The 20,268-nt window shown below is 51.4% G+C and overlaps 1 protein-coding gene across 1 annotated transcript in view; it reads right to left on the minus strand.

Annotated features, from left to right (window-relative positions):
• Nucleotides 1-12,678, minus strand: part of DLG4 (discs large MAGUK scaffold protein 4) — a 54,694-nt gene extending 42,016 nt beyond the window's left edge. Inside the window, 5 exon segments of the mRNA XM_059872590.1 lie at nucleotides 573-742; nucleotides 3,212-3,336; nucleotides 5,994-6,044; nucleotides 9,087-9,140; nucleotides 12,595-12,678. Coding sequence (XP_059728573.1) covers nucleotides 573-742; nucleotides 3,212-3,336; nucleotides 5,994-6,023 — 325 coding nt within the window. The 5' untranslated portion in view covers nucleotides 6,024-6,044; nucleotides 9,087-9,140; nucleotides 12,595-12,678.
• Nucleotides 12,679-20,268: the final 7,590 nt, after the last annotated feature.

Raw genomic sequence — 20,268 nt, forward strand, 5'->3', positions numbered from 1 at the left:
TTTGGGTCGATTTTGTGGTTTTTTGGGTCGATTTTGTGTTTTTTTGGGGTACCTTTGGGCCCTTTGATGAGCTTGACCTCCACCACCCTCTCGGCCGGGACCTTCCTCCTCCTCCTCCTCCTCCTCCTCCTCCTCCTCCTCCTCCTCCTCCTCCTCCTCCTCCTCCTCCTCCTCCCCCCAGGGGCATTTTGGGGTGGATTTCAGGGATTTTGGGGTGGATTTTGGACATTTTGGGCTGGATTTTGAGGTGGATTTTGGACATTTTGGGGTGGATTTTGGGGTGGATTTTGGACATTTTGGGGTGGATTTTGAGGTGGATTTTGGAGATTTTGGGCTGGATTTTGGACTGGATTTTGGGGTGGATTTTGGAGATTTTTGGGCTGGATTTTGGGGCTGGATATTGGGCTGGATTTTGGACTGGATTTTCGGCTGGATTTTGGAGATTTTGGGCTGCATTTTGGGCTGGATTCTGACCTTCCCAGGATGATTTTTGGGCCGGATTTGGAGGATTTCAAGCTGGATTTGGGGGATTTTGTGTTTTTTTGGGTCGATTTTGTGGTTTTTTGGGGTACCTTTGGGCCCTTTGATGAGCTTGACCTCCACCACCCTCTCGGCCGGGACCTTCCTCCTCATGACGTAGAGCCGCACCACGGCGCCGGCCTCCTTGAGCGCCTCCACGGCCGCCGAGTGCGGCACCTCCCGGACATCGGCCTCGTTCACAAACAGGATGCTGTCGTTCACCCTGCCGTGGGGAAAAAGCAGGGGCTTTGGGACAAAATCCCCCATTTTTGGGACAAAATCCCCCATTTTTGGGAAAAAATCCCCCATTTTTGGGAAAAAATCCAGAATTTTTGGGAGAAAATCCCAAATTTTGGGGAAAAAATCCCGAATTTTTGGGAAAAAATCCCCCATTTTCGGGGAAAAAATCCCGAATTTTTGGGAAAAAATCCTGAATTTTTGGGGTTTTTTGGGTGATTTTTGGGAGATTTTGGGGGGATTTGGGGCAGTTCTGGGGGCACCTCGCGCACGTCGGCCTCGTTCACACACAGGATGCTGTCGTTCACCCTGCCGTGGGGAAAAAGCAGGGGGTTTGGGACAAAATTCCGAGTTTTTGGGACAAAATCCCCAGTTTTTGGGAAAAAATCCCGAATTTTTGGGACAAAATCACGAATTTTTGGGACAAAATCCCCAATTTTTGGGAAAAAATCCCGAATTTTTGGGGTTTTTTGGGTGATTTTTGGGGGATTTTGGGGTGCTTTGGGGCGATTTTGGGGTGGATTCTCACCTGAGGCGCCCGTCCTGGGCGGCGGCGCTGCCTGGGATGATTTTGGGGTGGTTTTTGGGGTTTTTGGGGGTCCCAAAGCCGATTTTGGGGTGCTTTGGGGCGATTTTGGGGTGCTTTGGGGTGATTTTGGGGTGGATTGGGGTGGTTTTGGGGGCTTTTGGGGTGGTTTTGGGGGTTTTTTTGGTGCTTTGGGGTGATTTTGGGGTGATTTTGGGTGTCCCGAAGCCGATTTTGGGGTGATTTTGGGGTGATTTTGGTGGTTTTGGGGTGGTTTTTGGGGTTTTTGGACATCCCAAAGCCGATTTTGGGGTGCTTTGGGGTGATTTTGGGGTGGATTGGGGTGATTTTGGTGGTTTTGGGGTGAATTTTTAGTTTTTTGGGCATTCCAAAGCCGATTTTGGGGTGCTTTGGGGTGATTTTGGGTGGTTTTGGGTGATTTTGGGGTGGTTTTTGGGTGTCCCGAAGCCGATTTTGGGGTGCTTTGGGGTGATTTTGGGGTGGTTTGGGGTGATTTTGGGGTGGTTTGGGGTGATTTTGGGGTGATTTTGGGGTGGTTTTGGGGGTTTTTGGGGGCAATTTTGGGGTTTTTGGGGGTCCCAAAGCCGATTTTGGGGTGGATTGGGGCGATTTTGGGGTGGTTTCTCACCTGAGGCGCCCGTCCTGGGCGGCGGCGCCCCCGGGGATGATTTTGGGGTGAATTTTGGGGTTTTTGGGGGTCCCAAAGCCGATTTTGGGGTGATTTGGGGTGATTTTGGGGTGATTTGATGTATATTTGGGTGGTTTTGGGCGTTTTTGGGGTGTTTTTGGGGGTCCCGAAGCTGATTTTGGGGTGCTTTGGGGTGATTTTGGGTGATTTTGGGTGATTTTGGGGTGGTTTTTGGGGTGGTTTTGGGGGTGGTTTTTAGGTTTTTTGGGAGTTCCAAAGCTGATTTTGGGGTGATTTGGGTGATTTTGGGGTGCTTTGGAGTGATTTTGGGGTGATTTTGGGTGATTTTGGGGGTTTTGGTGGTGGTTTTTGGGGTTTTTGGGGGTCCCAAAGCCGATTTTGGGGTGCTTTGGGGTGATTTTGGGATGGATTCTCACCTGAGGCGCCCGTCCTGGGCGGCGGCGCCCCCGGGGATGATTTTGGGGTGAATTTTGGGGTTTTTGGGGGTCCCAAAGCCGATTTTGGGTTGCTTTTGGGTGATTTTGGGGTGCTTTGGGGCGATTTTGGGGTGATTTTGGTGGTTTTGGGGTGGTTTTTGGGGTTTTTGGGTGTCCCAAAGCCGATTTTGGGGTGCTTTGGGGTGATTTTGGGGTGATTTTGGGGTGATTTTGGTGGTTTTGGGGGTGGTTTTTGGGGTTTTTGGACGTCCCAAAGCCGATTTTGGGGTGATTTGGGGTGATTTTGGGGTGGTTTTGGGGTGGTTTTTGGGGTTTTTGGGCATCCCAAAGCCGATTTTGGGGTGATTTTGGGTGATTTTGGGACGATTTGGGGTGATTTTGGGTGGTTTTGGTGGTTTTGAGGTGGTTTTTGGGGTTTTTGGACGTCCCAAAGCCGATTTTGGGGTGATTTGGGGGTTTTTGGGGGTCCTGAAGCCGATTTTGGGGTGCTTTGGGGCGATTTTGGGGTGGATTGGGGTTATTTTGGGGTGGATTGGGGTGATTTTGGGGTGGATTCTCACCTGAGGCGCCCGTCCTGGGCGGCGGCGCCGCCTGGGATGATTTTGGGGTGAATTTGGGGGTTTTGGGGGTTTTTGGGGTTTTTGGACATCCCAAAGCCGATTTTGGGGTGCTTTGGGGCGATTTTGGGGTGGATTCTCACCTGAGGCGCCCGTCCTGGGCGGCGGCGCCGCCGGGGATGATTTTGGGGTGAATTTTGGGGTTTTTGGGGGTCCCAAAGCCGATTTTGGGGTGCTTTGGGGCGATTTTGGGGTGGGTTCTCACCTGAGGCGCCCGTCCTGGGCGGCGGCGCCGCCGGGGATGATTTTGGTGATGAAGATGCCGGGGTCGTCCCCGACGTGGGGGTTGTCGGTGCCCCCCGCGATGCTGAACCCCAAGCCCGAGTTCCCCTGCAGGAATTTGGGGTCCTCTGAGACCCAAAACACCCCAAAAAAACCCCAAAATCCACCCCCAAAACCCCCAGACCCTGAGAAAAACCCCGAAAAGCCTCCAAAAAAAACAACCAAAAATGGAATTGGTGGGGTTTTGGGGGGGGGGGCAGGGGGATTTTTGGGGGGATTTTGGGGGGTTTGGGGGTTCCCAGATGGATTTTGGGGCTGATTTGGGATTTTTTGGGGTTCCCAGGTGGTTTTTTGGGGGGATTTTGGGGTTCCCAGGGGGATTTTTGGGATTCCCAGGTGGATTTTGGGGTTCCCAGGGGGATTTTTGGGGGGATTTTGGGGTACCCATTTGAATTTTGGGGTTCCCAAGTGGATTTTTGGGGGGATTTTGGGGTTCCCATCCAGATTTTTTGGGTTCCCAGGTGGATTTTGGGGTTCCCAGGTGGATTTTTGGGGGGATTTTGGGGTACCCATTTGAATTTTGGGGTTCCCAGGTGAATTTTGGGTGGATTTTGGGGGATTTTGGGGTTCCCAGGTGGATTTTTGGGGGAATTTTGGGGTTCCCAGGTGGATTTTGGGGCTGATTTGGGATTTTTTGGGGTTCCCAGGTGGATTTTGGGGCTGATTTGGGATTTTTTGGGGTTCCCAGGTGGATTTTTGGGGCGATTTTGGGGTTCCCAGGGGGATTTTTGGGCTGATTTGGGATTTTTTGGGGTTCCCAGGTGGAATTTTGGGGGATTTTGGGGTTCCCAGGGGGATTTTTGGGGGGATTTTGGATATTTTGGGGTTCCCAGGCAGATTTTTCGGTTTCCCGAGTGGATTTTGGGGTTCCCAGGGGGATTTTGGGGCTGATTTGGGATTTTTTGGGGTTCCCAGGTGGAATTTTGGGGTTCCCAGGGGGATTTTTGGGTACCCATTTGAATTTTGGGGTTCCCAGGTGAATTTTGGGGGGATTTTGGGGGATTTTGGGGTTCCCAGATGGATTTTGGGGCTGATTTGGGATTTTTTGGGGTTCCCAGGTGGATTTTGGGGCTGATTTGGGATTTTTTGGGGTTCCTAGGTGGAATTTTGGGGGGATTTTGGGGTTCCCAGGTGGATTTTTGGGGGGATTTTGGTGAATTTTGGGGCTCCCATTTGAATTTTGGGGTTCCCAGGTGGATTTTTGAGCTGATTTTGGGGGATTTTGGGGTTCCCAGGTGGATTTTTGAGCTGATTTTTGGGAATTTTGGGGGTTCCCAGAGGTTTTTGGGGCTCCCGACTCCGATTTTGGGGTTCCCAGGTGGATTTTTTAGCTGATATTTGGGAATTTTGGGGTTCCCAGGTGGATTTTTGGGGGGATTTTGGGGTACCCATTTGATTTTTGGGGTTCCCAGGTGGATTTTGGGGCTGATTTGGGATTTTTTGGGGTTCCCAGGTGGAATTTTGGGGTTCCCAGGGGGATTTTTGGGTACCCATTTGAATTTTGGGGTTCCCAGGTGAATTTTGGGGGGATTTTGGGGGGTTTTGGGGTTCCCAGATGGATTTTGGGGCTGATTTGGGATTTTTTGGGGTTCCCAGGTGGATTTTGGGGCTGATTTGGGATTTTTTGGGGTTCCTAGGTGGAATTTTGGGGGGATTTTGGGGTTCCCAGGTGGATTTTGGGGCTGATTTGGGATTTTTTGGGGTTCCCAGGTGGATTTTTGCGGGGTTTTGGGGATTTTGGGGTTCCCAAGCGGATTTTTCAGGTTCCCAGGTGGATTTTGGGGTTCCCAAGTGGATTTTTGGGGGGATTTTGGGGTTCCCAGGTGAATTTTGGGGGGATTTTGGGGTTCCCAGGTGGATTTTTGGGGGATTTTGGGGTTCCCAGATGGATTTTGGGGCTGATTTGGGATTTTTTTGGGCTTCCCAGGTGGATTTTTGGGGGGATTTTGGGGGATTTTGGGGCTCCCATTTGAATTTTGGGGTTCCCAGGTGGATTTTTGAGCTGATTTTTGGGAATTTTGGGGGTTCCCAGGGGTTTTTGGGGCTCCCGACTCCGATTTTGGGGTTCCCAGGTGGATTTTTTAGCTGATATTTGGGAATTTTGGGGTTCCCAGGTGGATTTTTGGGGGGATTTTGGGGGATTTTGGGGTACCCACTTGAATTTTGGGGTTCCCAGGTGAATTTTGGGTGGATTTTGGGGTTCCCAGGTGGAATTTTGGGGGATTTTGGGGGCTCCCATTTGAATTTTGGGGTTCCCAGGTGGATTTTGGGGCTGATTTGGGATTTTTTGGGGTTCCCAGGTGGATTTTTGGGGGGATTTTGGGGCTCCCATTTGAATTTTGGGGTTCCCAGGTGGATTTTGGGGGGATTTTGGGGGATTTTGGCGTTCCCAGGTGGAATTTTGGGGTGATTTTGGGGTTCCCATTTGAATTTTGGGGTTCCCAGGTGGATTTTGGGGCTGATTTGGGATTTTTTGGGGTTCCCAGGTGGATTTTTGGGGGATTTTGGGGGTTCCCATTTGAATTTTTGGGTTCCCAGGTGGATTTTGGGGGGGATTTTGGGGGATTTTGGGGTTCCCAGGTGGATTTTTGAGCTGATTTTTGGGAATTTTGGGGTTCCCAGGGGTTTTTGGGGCTCCCGACTCCGATTTTGGGGTTCCCAGGTGGATTTTGGGGAGATTTTGGGGAGATTTTGGGGGCTCTCACCCTCTCCAGAGTGATCTCCTCGTACTCCATCTCCCCCTCGGTGCCGTTCACCTGCCAAAAACAAAAAGGGAATTTTGGGGATTTTGGGGATTTTTGGGGAATTTGGGAATTTTGGGGAATTTGGGATTTGGGGTTTGGGGGATTTGGGGATTTTTGGGGAATTTGGGATTTGGGGTTTTGGGGATTTTGGGGTTTTTGGGGAAATTGGGATTTTGGGGAATTTGGGAAATTTGGGGAATTTGGGATTTGGGATTTTGGGGATTTTGGGGTTTTGGGGAATTTGGGATTTGGGGTTTTGGGGATTTTGGGGTTTTGGGGAATTTGGGATTTGGGGTTTTTGGATTTTGGGAATTTGGGATTTTGGGATTTGAGGTTTTGGGGATTTCGGGATTTTTGGAATTGGGGAATTTGGGCAATCTGGGAATTTTGGGGAATTTGGGATTTGGGGTTTGGGGGATTTTTGGATTTTGGGGAATTTGGGATTTTGGGAATTTTTGGGATTTTTGGAATTTGGGAATTTTGGGGAATTTGGGATTTGGGGTTTTGGGGATTTTGGGATTTTTGGGGAAATTGGGGAAATTGGGCAATTTGGGAATTTGGGGGTTTTGGGAATTGGGGAATTTGGGATTTTTGGATTTTTGTATTTTGGGATTTTGGGAATTTGGGGATTTTGGGATTTTGGGGAATTTGGGATTTTTGGATTTTGGGAATTTTGGGGAATTTGGGATTTTTGGATTTTGGGATTTGGGATTTTGGGATTTGAGGTTTTGAGGAATTTGGGGTTTTTGGAATTTGGGATTTGGGATTTTGGGGAATTTGGGATTTTTGGAATTGGGGAATTTGGGATTTTGGGGATTTTGGGATTTGGGGTTTTGGGGATTTTGGGGTTTTGGGGATTTTGGGAATTTTGGGATTTTTGGAATTGAGGAATTTGGGCAATTTTGGAATTTGGGGGTTTTGGGAATTGGGGAATTTGGGATTTTTGGATTTTGGGAATTTGGGATTTTGGGAATTTGGGATTTGGGGAATTTGGGATTTTGGGGAATTTGGGGAATTTGGGATTTTTGGGGAATTTGGGATTTGGGGTTTTGGGGATTTTGGAATTGGGGAATTTGGGATTTTGGGGAATTTGGGCAATTTTGGAATTTGGGGATTTGGGGAATTTGGGATTTTTGGATTTTGGGAATTTGGGATTTTGGGAATTTGGGATTTGGGGAATTTGGGATTTTGGGGAATTTGGGGAATTTGGGATTTTTGGGGAATTTGGGATTTGGGGTTTTGCGGTTTTTGGATTTGGGGAATTTGGGATTTTGGGGATTTCGGGGAATTTGGGATTTTTGGATTTTGGGGAATTTGGGATTTTGGGATTTGGGGAATTTGGGATTTGGGGTTTTGGGGGATTTGGGATTTTAGGGAATTTGGGATTTTGGGGATTTCGGGGAATTTGGGATTTTTGGATTTGGGGAATTTGGGATTTTGGGATTTGGGGAATTTGGGATTTGAGGTTTTGGGGATTTTGTGATTTTTGGAATTGGGGAATTTGGGATTTTGGGGATTTCGGGGAATTTGGGATTTTTGGATTTTGGGGAATTTGGGATTTTGGGATTTGGGGAATTTGGGATTTGAGGTTTTGGGGAATTTGGGGTTTTTGGAATTGGGGAATTTGGGGATTTTGGGGCATTTGGGGAATTTGGGATTTTTGAATTTTGGGAATTTGGGATTTTGGGAATTTGGGGGTTTTGGGAATTGGGGAATTTGGGATTTTGGATTTTGGGAATTTGGGATTTTGGGATTTGAGGTTTTGGGGAATTTGGGGTTTTTGGATTTTGGGGAATTTGGGATTTTGGGATTTGGGGAATTTGGGCAATTTTGGAATTTGGGGATTTTGGGAATTGGGGAATTTGGGATTTTGGGGAATTTGGGATTTGGGGGAATTTGGAATTTGGGATTTTTGGAAATTTGGGATTTTTGGGATTTGGGATTTGGGGATTTTGGGATTTTTGGATTTGGGGAATTTGCGATTTTTGGAATTGGGGAATTTGGGCAATTTGGAAAGTTGGGGATTTTGGCATTTGGGATTTTGGAGATTTTGGGATTTTTGGAAATTTGGGAAATTTGGGATTTGGGGTTTTGGGGAATTTGGGATTTGGGGAATTTGGGATTTGGGAAATTTGGGTGTGGGGAGTTTGGGATTTTGGGATTTTTGGAATTTGGGATTTTGGGATTTGGGGAGTTTGGGATTTTGGGGAATTTGGGGAATTTGGATTTGGGGAATTTGGGATTTTGGGTATTTGGGATTTTTGGAAATTTGGGGATTTTGCTATTTGGGATTTTGGGGAATTTGGGATTTGGAGTTTTGGGGAATTTGGGCAATTCTGGAATTTGGGGATTTGGGGATTTTGGGAATTTGGGATTTGGGCAATTCTGGAATTTGGGAATTTTGGGGAAATTGGGATTTGGGATTTTTGGAATTTGGGATTTTGGGATTTTTGGAATCTTGGGGATTTGAGGAATTCAGGGAAGACCTGAGGATCTCTGGGGGGGATTTGAGGTGATTTTGAGCCTAATTTTGAGGGAATTTGTGAAGATTTTTGGGGCAATTTTGGGGCAATTTGGGGAGGAATTTTTGGGGGATTTTGGGTGAATTTTTGGGGGATTTGGGGTGAATTTTTGGGAGATTTTGGGTGAATTTTTGGGAGATTTTGGGTGAATTTTTGGGGGATTTGGGGTGAATTTTTGGGAGATTTTGGGTGAATTTTTGGGGGATTTGGGGAGGAATTTTTGGGGGATTTTGGGTGACTTTTTGGGGGATTTTGGGTGAATTTTTGGGGGATTTTGAGGGAATTTGGGGATAACTTTTGATGGCATTTCAGGAAGGTTTGGGGATGGATTTTGGGGGGAATTTTGGGCAGGAATTGCTGGAATTTCTGGGGAATTTCGGGGATGGATTTGAGGGGGTTTGGATGGAATTTTTGGGGGAATTTGGGCCAATTTTGGGGGGAATTCTGGGGGCGATTCCAGAAGGTTCTGGGGTGGATTTTGGGGAATTCCAGGCGGGATTTTGAGGTGATTTTGGGGTTTTTTGGGGCTCACATAGGCCGGGGCCTCCAGGGTGTCGGTGTTGACGATGACGGGGGGAGAGTTGGCCTGGCAGGGGGGGGAGGGGAGGTCAGAGACCCCCAAACCCCCCCCCAAAATATCCCCAAATTCCCCAAAGAATTCCCAAAAAAACTTCCCCCAAATTCCCCAAAGAATTCCCCAAAAATTTCCCCCAAATTCCCCAAAGAATTCCCAAAAAATTTCCCAAAGAATTCCCCAAAGAATTCCCCAAAAAATTCCCCCAAATTCCCCAAAGAATTCCCCCAAAAAAATTCCCCAAAATATCCCCAAATTCCCCAAAGAATTCCCCAAAAAATTTCCCAAAGAATTCCCCAAAGAATTCCCAAAAAATTTCCCCCAAATTCCCCAAAGAATTCCCCAAAAAATTTCCCCAAAATTCCCCAAAGAATTCCCCAAAATATCCCCAAATTCCCCAAAGAATTCCCCAAAAAATTTCCCCCAAATTCCCCAAAGAATTCAAAAAAATTTCCCCCAAATTCCCCAAAGAATTCCCCCAAAAAAATTTCCCCCAAATTCCCCAAAGAATTCCCCAAAAAAATTTCCCCCAAATTCCCCAAAGAATTCCCAAAAAAATTTCCCCCAAATTCCCCAAAGAATTCCCAAAAAAATTTCCCCCAAATTCCCCAAAGAATTCCCAAAAAATTTCCCCCAAATTTCCCAAAGAATTCCCAAAAAAATTTCTCCCAAATTCCCCAAAGAATTCCCCAAAAAATTTCCCCAAATTCCCCAAAGAATTCCCAAAAATTTCCCCCAAATTCCCCAAAAAATTCCCAAAAATTTCCCCCAAAATATCTCCAAATTCCCCAAAGAATTCCCAAAAAATTTCCCCCAAATTCCCCAAAAAATTCCCAAAAAATTTCCCCCAAATTCCCCAAAGAATTCCCAAAAAAATTCCCCCAAAATATCCCCAAATTCCCCAAAGAATTCCCAAAAAATTTCCCCAAAATTCCCCAAAGAATTCCCCAAAATATCCCCAAATTCCCCAAAGAATTCCCCAAAAAATTTCCCCCAAATTCCCCAAAGAATTCCAAAAAATTTCCCCCAAATTCCCCAAAGAATTCCCCCAAAAAAATTTCCCCCAAATTCCCCAAAGAATTCCCCAAAAAAATTTCCCCCAAATTCCCCAAAGAATTCCCAAAAAAATTTCCCCCAAATTCCCCAAAGAATTCCCAAAAAATTTCCCCCAAATTTCCCAAAGAATTCCCAAAAAAATTTCTCCCAAATTCCCCAAAGAATTCCCCAAAAAATTTCCCCAAATTCCCCAAAGAATTCCCAAAAAATTCCCCCCAAATTCCCCAAAGAATTCCCAAAAAATTCCCCCCAAATTCCCCAAAGAATTCCCCAAAAAATTCCCCAAAATTCCCCAAAGAATTCCCCAAAAAGTTTCCCCCAAATTCCCCAAAGAATTCCCCAAAATATCCCCAAATTCCCCAAAGAATTCCCAAAAAATTTCCCCCAAATTCCCCAAAGAATTCCCAAAAAATTTCCCCCAAATTCCCCAAAGAATTCCCAAAAAATTCCCCCAAATTCCCCAAAGAATTCCCAAAAATTTCCCAAAGAATTCCCCAAAGAATTCCCAAAAAAATTCCCCCAAATTCCCCAAAGAATTCCCAAAAATTTCCCAAAGAATTCCCCAAAGAATTCCCAAAAAATTTCCCCCAAATTCCCCAAAAAATTCCCAAAAAATTTCCCCCAAATTCCCCAAAGAATTCCCCAAAAAATTCCCCCAAAATATCCCCAAATTCCCCAAAGAATTCCCAAAAAAATTCCCCAAAATATCCCCAAATTCCCCAAAGAATTCCCCAAAAAATTTCCCCCAAATTCCCCAAAGAATTCCCAAAAAAATTCCCCCAAAATATCCCCAAATTCCCCAAAAAATTCCCAAAAAATTTCCCCCAAATTCCCCAAAGAATTCCCCAAAAAATTCCCCCAAATTCCCCCAAATTCCCCAAAGAATTCCCAAAAAAATTCCCCAAAAATATCCCCAAATTCCCCAAAGAATTCCCCAAAAAATTTCCCCCAAATTCCCCAAAGAATTCCCAAAAATTTCCCCCAAAATATCCCCAAATTCCCCAAAGAATTCCCAAAAAAAAATTCCCCCCCCCAAAATATCCCCAAATTCCCCAAAGAATTCCCAAAAAATTTCCCCCAAATTCCCCAAAAAATTCCCAAAAAATTTCCCCCAAATTCCCCAAAGAATTCCCCAAAAAATTCCCCCAAAATATCCCCAAATTCCCCAAAGAATTCCCAAAAAAATTCCCCAAAATATCCCCAAATTCCCCAAAGAATTCCCAAAAAATTTCCCCCAAATTCCCCAAAGAATTCCCAAAAATTTCCCCCAAATTCCCCAAAGAATTCCCCAAAAAATTCCCCCAAATTCCCCAAAGAATTCCCAAAAAAATTCCCCCAAATTCCCCAAAAAATTCCCAAAAATTTCCCCCAAAATTTCCCCCAAATTCCCCAAAGAATTCCCAAAAAAATTCCCCCAAATTCCCCAAAGAATTCCCAAAAATTTTCCCCAAATATCCCCAAATTCCCCCCCAAAAAATCCCCCCCAAAAATTCAAAACAAAATCCCCAAATTCCAAAAAAAAAAAAATCCCAAAATTTCCACCCAAAATACCCAAATTTTTTTAAAAATCCCCCCAAATTCCCAAATTTTCCCCAATTTTTTCCCAAATTCCTCCCAAAATTTCCCAAAAATTCCAAATTTCCCCTCAATTTCCCCCAAATTCCCCCCAAAATTTCCCAAAAATTCCAAATTTCCCCTCAATTTCCCCCAAATTCCCCCCAAAATTTCCCAAAACTCCCAAATTTCCCCTCAATTTCCCCCAAATTCCCCCCAAAATTTCCCAAAATTTCCAAATTTCCTCTCAATTTCCCCCAAAATTCCCCCCCAAATTCCCCTCCCCCGTTCCCGTGACGTCATCGATGACGTCACATCGAACACGTGATGTCACCGGGAAATTCCGACCCGGCCGATGACGTCACGGTGAGGTCAGTGATGTCACCACCACTCACATGACGTCATCACCGACCCCCCCCCCAGTGACGTCACCACCGCCCTCCCCGGGGGTGTGGCCTCACAAAAGGGGCGGGGCTAAGACAAAAGGGGTGTGGCCTCCCAAAATGAATATTTGCGCCTGGAAATGGGCGTGGCCTCTACGTGGGGGTGTGGCCTGTCCATATATGGCCGGTGCTTGTCCCAAAGGGGGCGTGGCCACCCCAAAATGGCCATGCCCATATTTGGGCATTGGGTGGCTGGAAGGGGGTGTGGCTTTCAAAAAGGGGCGTGGCCTGACCATACTTGGGCATTAGCGGTCCCAAAGGTGTGTGACCTCTAAAAGGGGGCGTGGCCTTGTCTATATTTAGGCATTACCTGTCCCAAAGGGGCGTGGCCTCTAAAAGGGGGTGTGGCTTCTCCATCTATGGTCAGAGTGATCCCAAAATGGGCGTGGCCTCCCGGGTGGGCGGGGCCTTACCTGGCTGGGCAGGTGGGCGGGGCTCTGCTCCAGGGGGGGGCTGTCCTCATCTTGGTACCGGTATTTCTGTAATGTATGCAAATTTATGCAGATTGCCGCACAGCACATGCGAATGGAGGGGAGCGTATGGTAATTTATGCAGATTAGGGTGTGCGGAGGGCTCCGCCCAGTTAATCCCAGTTAATCCCAGTTTGGGGATTGGGAAGGATTAAACTGGGAGGGACTGGGAGGAAACTGGGTCAGGACTGGGGGGTTCCCAGTGTTCCCAGTATGGAACTGGGGGGGTCCCAGTATGGAACTGGGGGGGGTCCCAGTATGGAACTGGGGGGGTCCCAGTATGGAACTGGGGGGAACTGGGAGGGACTGGGGGGGTCCCAGTGCTCCCAGTATGGAACTGGGGGGGGTCCCAGTATGGAACTGGGGGGGTCCCAGTGCTCCCAGTATTGAACTGGGGGGGTCCCAGTGCTCCCAGTATGGAACTGGGGGGGGTCCCAGTGCTCCCAGTATGGAACTGGGGGGGTCCCAGTATGGAATGGGGTGGTCCCAGTGCTCCCAGTATGGAACTGGGGGGGTCCCAGTATGGAACTGGGGGGGGTCCCAGTGCTCCCAGTATGGAACTGGGAGGTCCCAGTATAGAATGGGGGCTCCCAGTGCTCCCAGTATGGAATAGGGGGGTCCCAGTTTGGCCCTGGCAGGTCCCAGTACAGTCCAGCAGCGTTCCCAGTGCTCCCAGTGCTCCTAAAACCCATCCCAGTTCTTCCAGTGCCCCCTCCCAGTGCTCCCAGTCAGCCCCCAAAATCCCATCCCAGTTTCCCCCAGTTCATCCCAGTCCCTCCCAGTGCCCCCAAACCCCTCCCAGTCCATCCCAGTTCCCTTCTAGTCCTTCCCAGCCCATCCCAGTCCATCCCAGTTCCTCCCAGTCCATCCCAGTTCCCCTCTAGTTCTTCCCAGCCCATCCCAGTGTCCCCATTCCTTCTCCCAGTGCCCCCAAATCCCCCCCCAGTGCCCCCCAGTCCCTCCCAGTGCCCCCAGTCACTCCCAGTGCCCCCTCCCAGTGCCCCCCAGTCCCTCCCAGTGCCCCCCAGTGCCCCCCAGTCCCTCCCAGTGCCCCCCAGTCCCCCCCAGTGCCCCCCAGTCACTCCCAGTGCTCCCAGTGCCCCCCAGTGGGTCCCAGTGCCCCCTCCCAGTGCCCCCCAGTGGCTCCCAGTGCCCCCCAGTGGCTCCCAGTGCCCCCCCCACTGCCCCCCAGTGGCTCCCAGTGCCCCCCAGTGCCCCCCAGTCCCTCCCAGTGCCCCCTCCCAGTGCCCCCCAGTGCCCCCCAGTCCCTCCCAGTGCCCCCCCCAGTGCCCCCCAGTCGCTCCCAGTGCCCCCCAGTGGCTCCCAGTGCCCTCCAGTGGCTCCCAGTCCCCCCCAGTGCCCCCCAGTCCCCCCCAGTGCCCCCCAGTCACTCCCAGTGCTCCCAGTGCCCCCCAGTGGGTCCCACCTTGCAGCCGAAGGCCAGCGAGAGGCTCCAGTCCCTCCAGTGCCCCCTCCCAGTGCCCCCCAGTGGCTCCCAGTGCCCCCCAGTCCCTCCAGTGCCCCCTCCCAGTGCTCCCCAGTCCCTCCCAGTCCCCCCCCAGTGCCCCCCAGTCACTCCCAGTGCCCTCCAGTGGCTCCCAGTGCCCCCCAGTGCCCCCCAGTCCCTCCCAGTGCCCCCTCCCAGTGCCCCCCAGTGCTCCCCAGTGCCCCCCAGTCACTCCCAGTGGCTCCCACTGCCCCCCAGTCCCTCCCAGTGCCCCCTCCCAGTCTCCCCCAGTGCCCCCCAGTCACTCCCAGTGCTCCCAGTGCCCCCCAGTCACTCCCAGTGCTCCCCAGTGCCCCCCAGTCACTCCCAGTGCTCCCAGTGCCCCCCAGTGGGTCCCACCTTGCAGCCGAAGGCCAGCGAGAGGCTCCGGTCCCTCCAGACCAGGCGGCACTGGCAGAGCAGCGGCGAGAAACACCCGGGACCCCCCCCCCCGGGACCCCCCCCCGCAGCCCGGGACCCCCCCCGAGCCCCCCCCGGGCACCGGGACCCCCCCGGGCACCGGGACCCCCCCCGGGCCCCCCGCAGCGAGCGGGGCCGGGGCCGTTCCCGCCATCGGGACCCCCCCGGGACCCCCCCCGGGACCCCCCCCCTGCTCCGAGACCCCCCCCCCCGGAGGCTCCGGGATTAACGGGGATTAACGGGAGGGGGAGGGGAGGGGATAAAGGGATGGGGGAGGGGTTTGGGGGGGTGCAGGGGGGGGCTGGGATCCCTCTGGGACCCCCAGAACCCCCCCCCCCGGGACCCCCAGAACACCCCCGGGACCTCCAGAACCCCCCCCGGGACCCCCAGAACCCCCCCGGGAGCACCGGGATCATAGAGGAGACCTCCAAGAGGGACGGAGAGACCCCAAAACCATCGAGAGGGGCCCAGAGAGACCCCCAGGGTCATAGAGAGACCCCCGAGAGGGACAGAGAGACCCCCGAGACCTCCAGGGTCATAGAGAGACCCCCGAGAGGGACAGAGAGACCCCAAAACCATCGAGAGGGGGCCAGAGAGACCCCCGAGACCTCCAGGGTCATAGAGAGGGGGCCAGAGAGACCCCCAGGGTCATAGAGAGACCCCTGAGGGGGGCAGAGAGACCCCCGAGACCTCCAGGGTCATAGAGAGACCCCCGAAAGGGACAGAGAGACCCCAAAACCATCGAGAGGGGGCCAGAGAGACCCCCAGGGTCATAGAGAGACCCCCGAGAGGGACAGAGAGACCCCAAAACCATCGAGAGGGGCCCAGAGAGACCCCCGAGACCTCCAGGGTCATAGAGAGGGGGCCAGAGAGACCCCCCAGGGTCATAGAGAGACCCCTGAGGGGGTCAGAGAGACCCCCGAGACCTCCAGGGTCATAAAGAGGGGGCCAGAGAGACCCCCCAGGGTCATAGAGAGACCCCTGAGGGGGGCCAGAGAACCATCGAGAGGAGCACCAGGACCTTCAAACGACCCCAGGAACCCCCAAAAATGACAGAGAGACCCCAGGGTCATAGACAGACCCCAGAGGAGGAGGGGAGAGACCCCCGAAACCATAGAGAGGAGCACCAGGACTTCCAAACGACCCCCAGGACCCCCCAAAAAGCATCAGGAGGAGCCCAGAGAGACCCCCCAGGACCTCCCGGGTCAGAGAGAGACCCTCCGAGGGGGACAGACAGACCCCAAAACCATCGACAGGGGCACAGAGAGACCCCCAGGACCACCGGGAGCAGCACCAAGACCCCCAAACGACCCCCAGGACCCCCCCAAAACCCCCCTGAGAGGCCCCTCAGGAGCCCCCAAAAGCACAGCCAGGACCCCCGGGCAGCCCAAAACAGCAGAGACCCCCCAGGACCCCCTCAGGACCCTCAAGAGGGGCCTCAGCACCCACAAAACCACCAAGAAAAGGCCCAAAGCGGCCCCCAGGACCCCCTCAGGACCCCCAAGAGGGACCTCGGGACCAACAAAACCACCGAGAAAATTCCTAACATGGCCCCCAGGACCCCCAGGAGGGACCTCGGGACCCCCAAAAGACCCCCAAGACCCCTTAGCCCCCAACCCACGCCGTACCTGTCCTTGATTGACCCCTCCGAGCCCCCGTCCCCGCCCTTTTGGAAGCCCCTCCCCTTTCCCCTCACGCAAACCCCGCCCCCTCGCCGTCTCCACGGCAACGCGCGCCACCCCGCGGTCACGTGGGAGGGGCTGAGTGGGCGGGGCCTCCGCTTTTGGCGCGCCGTTGCCGTGGCAACGAGCGCGGGAAGGCGTTGCCGGGGCAACGGGGGGAGGAGAGGGCGTGGCCTGGTTGCCGCGGGAACGCGAAGGGAAAAGGGGGCGGGGCTTGGTTGCCGTGGCAACGGCGTGGGAATGGCGGGAGGGGGAATTTGGGGCGAATTTGGGGCAAATTTGGGGCAAATTTGAGGGAATTTGGGGCAAATTTGGGAATTCCTGAGGGGAAGTCGGGGCTGGAAGGAGGAATGGGGGTGGGGGGTGGAATTTTGGGGGGGGTTTCAGGCGGATTTTGGGGAAACTTTGGGCCGATTTTAGACGAGTTCCGGCAGATTTGGGGAGGTCCGGGCCAATCCTGAGGGGATTTTGGGGCAATTCGGGAGAATTTTGGGGTTTTTAGGTGAATTTTGGGGGAGGTTCCGGTGAATTTTGGTTTTTTGGAAGGATTCGAGCGGATTTTGGAGGAATTCGGGGCGATTTTTGGAAAATCCAGGATGATTTTGGGAAGGCCGGGCAGTTTGGGGGAATTTGGGGAGGTTCAGGCCAATTTTGGGGATTTTAGGGACAATTTTAGGGGATTTTGGGGCTCTTTGGGTGATTTAGGCCCAAATTTTGGGAGTTTTGGGACCGACTTGAGGGATTTGGGTCCAGTTTGGAGGATTTCAGGGCAAATTTTGGGGTTTTGGGGGGAGAATTTTTGGGGGTTTGGGGCAATTTTGGGTCAATATCAGGGGATGTTGGAGCTCTCTGGGCTGATTTGGGGCCAAATCAGAAAAATTTGGGGCCAATTTTGAGGAATTTTGGGCACATTGGGGAGGATTTCGACCTCCCAGGGTTGATTTTGGGGCATTTCGAGGCTTTAGGAGCCGATTTGGGGTTTTTGGGGGCTGATTTTGGGGTTTCGGGGCCGATTTTGGGCTTATTTGGGGTTTTTTGAGAGGTTTTGGGCTGATTTAAGGAGAATTTGGGGCTTTTAGGGCCCAATTGAAGGATTTTGGGGGGGTTGTGCCTATTTTGAGGGGGTTTGGGGCAATTTGGGGCAAATTTTGGGGGTTTTAGGGTCGATTTTGGGGGATTTTGAGGTTTTAGGGCCGATCTGGGGGATTTGGGGCCAGTTTTGGGGGATTTTGGGGTTTTAGGGCCCATTTGGGAGAATTTAGGGGTAATTTGTGGGTATTTAGGGCAGATTTGGGGGGTTTCAGGGTGGATTTGGGGGTTTAGGGCCGATTTTGGGGGATTTTGAGGGTTTTTAGGGTGGATTTGGGGGTTTAAGGTCAATTTTGGGGGATTTGGGGATTTTTAGGGCTGATTTTGGGGGTTTAAGGTCAATTTTGGTGGATTTTAGGGTGGATTTGGGGGTTTTAGGGTTGGGTTAGGGGATTTGGGGGTTTTTAGGGCAGATTTTTGGGCTTTAAGGCCGATTTTGGGGCATTTGGGGGTTTTTAGGGTGGATTTGGGGGGTTTTAGGGCCGATTTTAGGGGATTTGGGGTTTTTTTAGGCAGATTTTTGGGGTTTAGGACAAACTTTGAGGGATTTGGGGGTTTTTAGGGTGGATTTGGGGGTTTAAGTTCAATTTTGGGGGATTTTGGGGGATTTTAGGGCAGATTTTGGGGGTTCAAGGTCAATTTTGGGGGATTTTGGGGTGTTTAGGGCAGATTTTTGGGGTTTAGGGCCAATTTTGAGGGTTTTTAGGGTGGATTTGGGGGTTTTAGGGTCAGTTTTGGGGGATTTTGGGGGTGTTTAGGGCAGATTTTGGGGTTTAGGGCCAACTTTGGGGGATTTGGGGGTTTTTAGGGTCGGTTTGGGGGGAATTTGAGTTTTTTAGGGCAGATTTTTGGGGTTTAGGACCAACTTTGGGGGATTTGGGGGTTTTTAGGGTGGATTTGGGGGTTTTAGTGTCGGTTTGGGGGGAATTTGAGGTTTTTAGGGCAGATTTTTGGGGTTTAGGACCAACTTTGGTTGATTTGGGGATTTTTAGGGTTGCTTTTGGGGTTTACAGTCAATTTGGGGGGATTTTGGGGTTTTTAGGGCAGATTTTGGGGGTTTAAGGTCAATTTTGGGGGATTTGGGGGTGTTTAGGGCAGGTTTGGGGGGTTTAGGGCAGATTTTGGGGGTTTTTAGGGTGGATTTGGGGGTTTTAGGGTCGGGTTAGGGGATTTGGGGATCTTTAGGGCTGATTTTGGGGTTTAGGACCAACTTTGGGGGATTTGGGGGTTTTTTCGGGTGGATTTTGGGAGTTTAAGGTCAATTTTGGGGGATTTTGGGGGTTTTTAGGCTGGATTTGGGGGTTTAAGGTCAATTTAGGGGGATTTTAGCGCAGATTTTTGGGGTTTAGGCCCACTTTGGGGATTTGGGGGTTTTTAGGGCAGATTTGGGGGTTTAAGGTCAATTTTGGGAGTTTTTAGGGTGGATTTGGGGGTTTTAGGGTCGGGTTAGGGGATTTGTGGGGTTTAGGGCAGATTTTTGGGCTTTAGGGCCGATTTTGGGGCATTTGGGGGTTTTTAGGGTGGATTTGGGGGTTTAAGGTCAATTTTGGGGCATTTTGAGGTTTTCTAGGGCAGATTTTTGGGGTTTAGTGCCGACTTTGGGGGATTTGGGGGGTTTTTAGGGTGGATTTGGGGGTTTAAGGTCAATTTTGGGGGGAATTTGAGGTTTTTTAGGGCAGATTTTTGGGGGTTAAGGGCCCGACTTTGGGGGATTTGGGGGTTTTAGGGCAGATTTTGGGGTTTAAGGGTCAGTTTTGGGGGAATTTGAGGTTTTTAGGGCAGATTTTTGGGGGTTTAGGACCAAGTTTGGGGGACTTGGGGTTTTTTAGGGCGGATTTGGGGGTTTTAGGGTCAATTTTGGGGATTTGGGGGTTTTTAGGGTGGATTTGGGGGGTTTAGGACCGACTTTGGGGGATTTGGGGGTTTTTAGGGTGGATTTGGGGTTTTTAGGGTCGGTTTTGGGGTATTTGGAGGTTTTTTAGGACAGATTTTTGGGGTTTAGGGCCGACTTTGGGGGATTTGGGGGGTTTTTAGAGTGGATTTGGGGGTTTAAGGTCAATTTTGGGGGGAATTTGAGGTTTTTTAGGGCAGATTTTTGGGGGTTTAGGACCAACTTTGGGGGATTTGGGGTTTTTAGGGAGGATTTGGGGGTTTTAGGGTCGGTTTTGGGGCATTTTGAGGTTTTTCAGGAGGATTTTTGGGGGTTTCGGGCGGGATTCGGGACCCCCCCCCCCTCCCCCGCCCCCACGTGCGCTGTCCCCTCCCCCGCGCGTTGCCATGGAAACGCCGCGGCCGCCACGTGGTGACACCCCCGAGATTTGGGGGGACACCGCCCCTCCCCCACCCCCCCAAAAACCCCCAAAACCCCCCCGGAGACCCCCCCCAAATCCACAGCGGCGCCTTGGAAGGGTCGGGACCCCCCAAAATTCCCCCCAAAACCCCAAAATCCCCCAAAAATCTGCCCTAAAACTCCCTCGGACCCCCCAAAATCCCCCAAAATCTCCCCAGGACCCCCCAAAATCCCCTCAGGACCCCCCAAAATCCCCTCAGGACCCCCCCCCATCACCTGCAACACCCCCCCGACCCCCCTAAAACCCCCTCGGACCCCCCAAATCCCCTCCAGAACTCCTCCAGACACCCCCAAAAATCCCCCAGGACCCCCAAATCCCCACCAAAATTCCCCAAATCCCCCCCAAACCTCCTCCAGACCCCCCCAAAATCTCTCCGCAGCCCCCCGAGACCCCCAAAATCCTCCCCAGGACCCCCCCAAATCCCCCTCAAACCCCCCCAAATCGCCCTCAAACCCCCCCAAATCCCCCTCAGGACCCCCAAATCCCCCTCAGGACCCCCCAAATCCCCCCCAGGACCCCCCAAATCGCCCTCAAACCCCCCCAAATCCCCCTCAAACCCCCCCCAAATCCCCCCCCAGGACCCCCCCAA

Source organism: Haemorhous mexicanus, chromosome 37, assembly GCF_027477595.1.
Source record: "Haemorhous mexicanus isolate bHaeMex1 chromosome 37, bHaeMex1.pri, whole genome shotgun sequence".
Lineage (NCBI taxonomy): Eukaryota > Metazoa > Chordata > Aves > Passeriformes > Fringillidae > Haemorhous > Haemorhous mexicanus.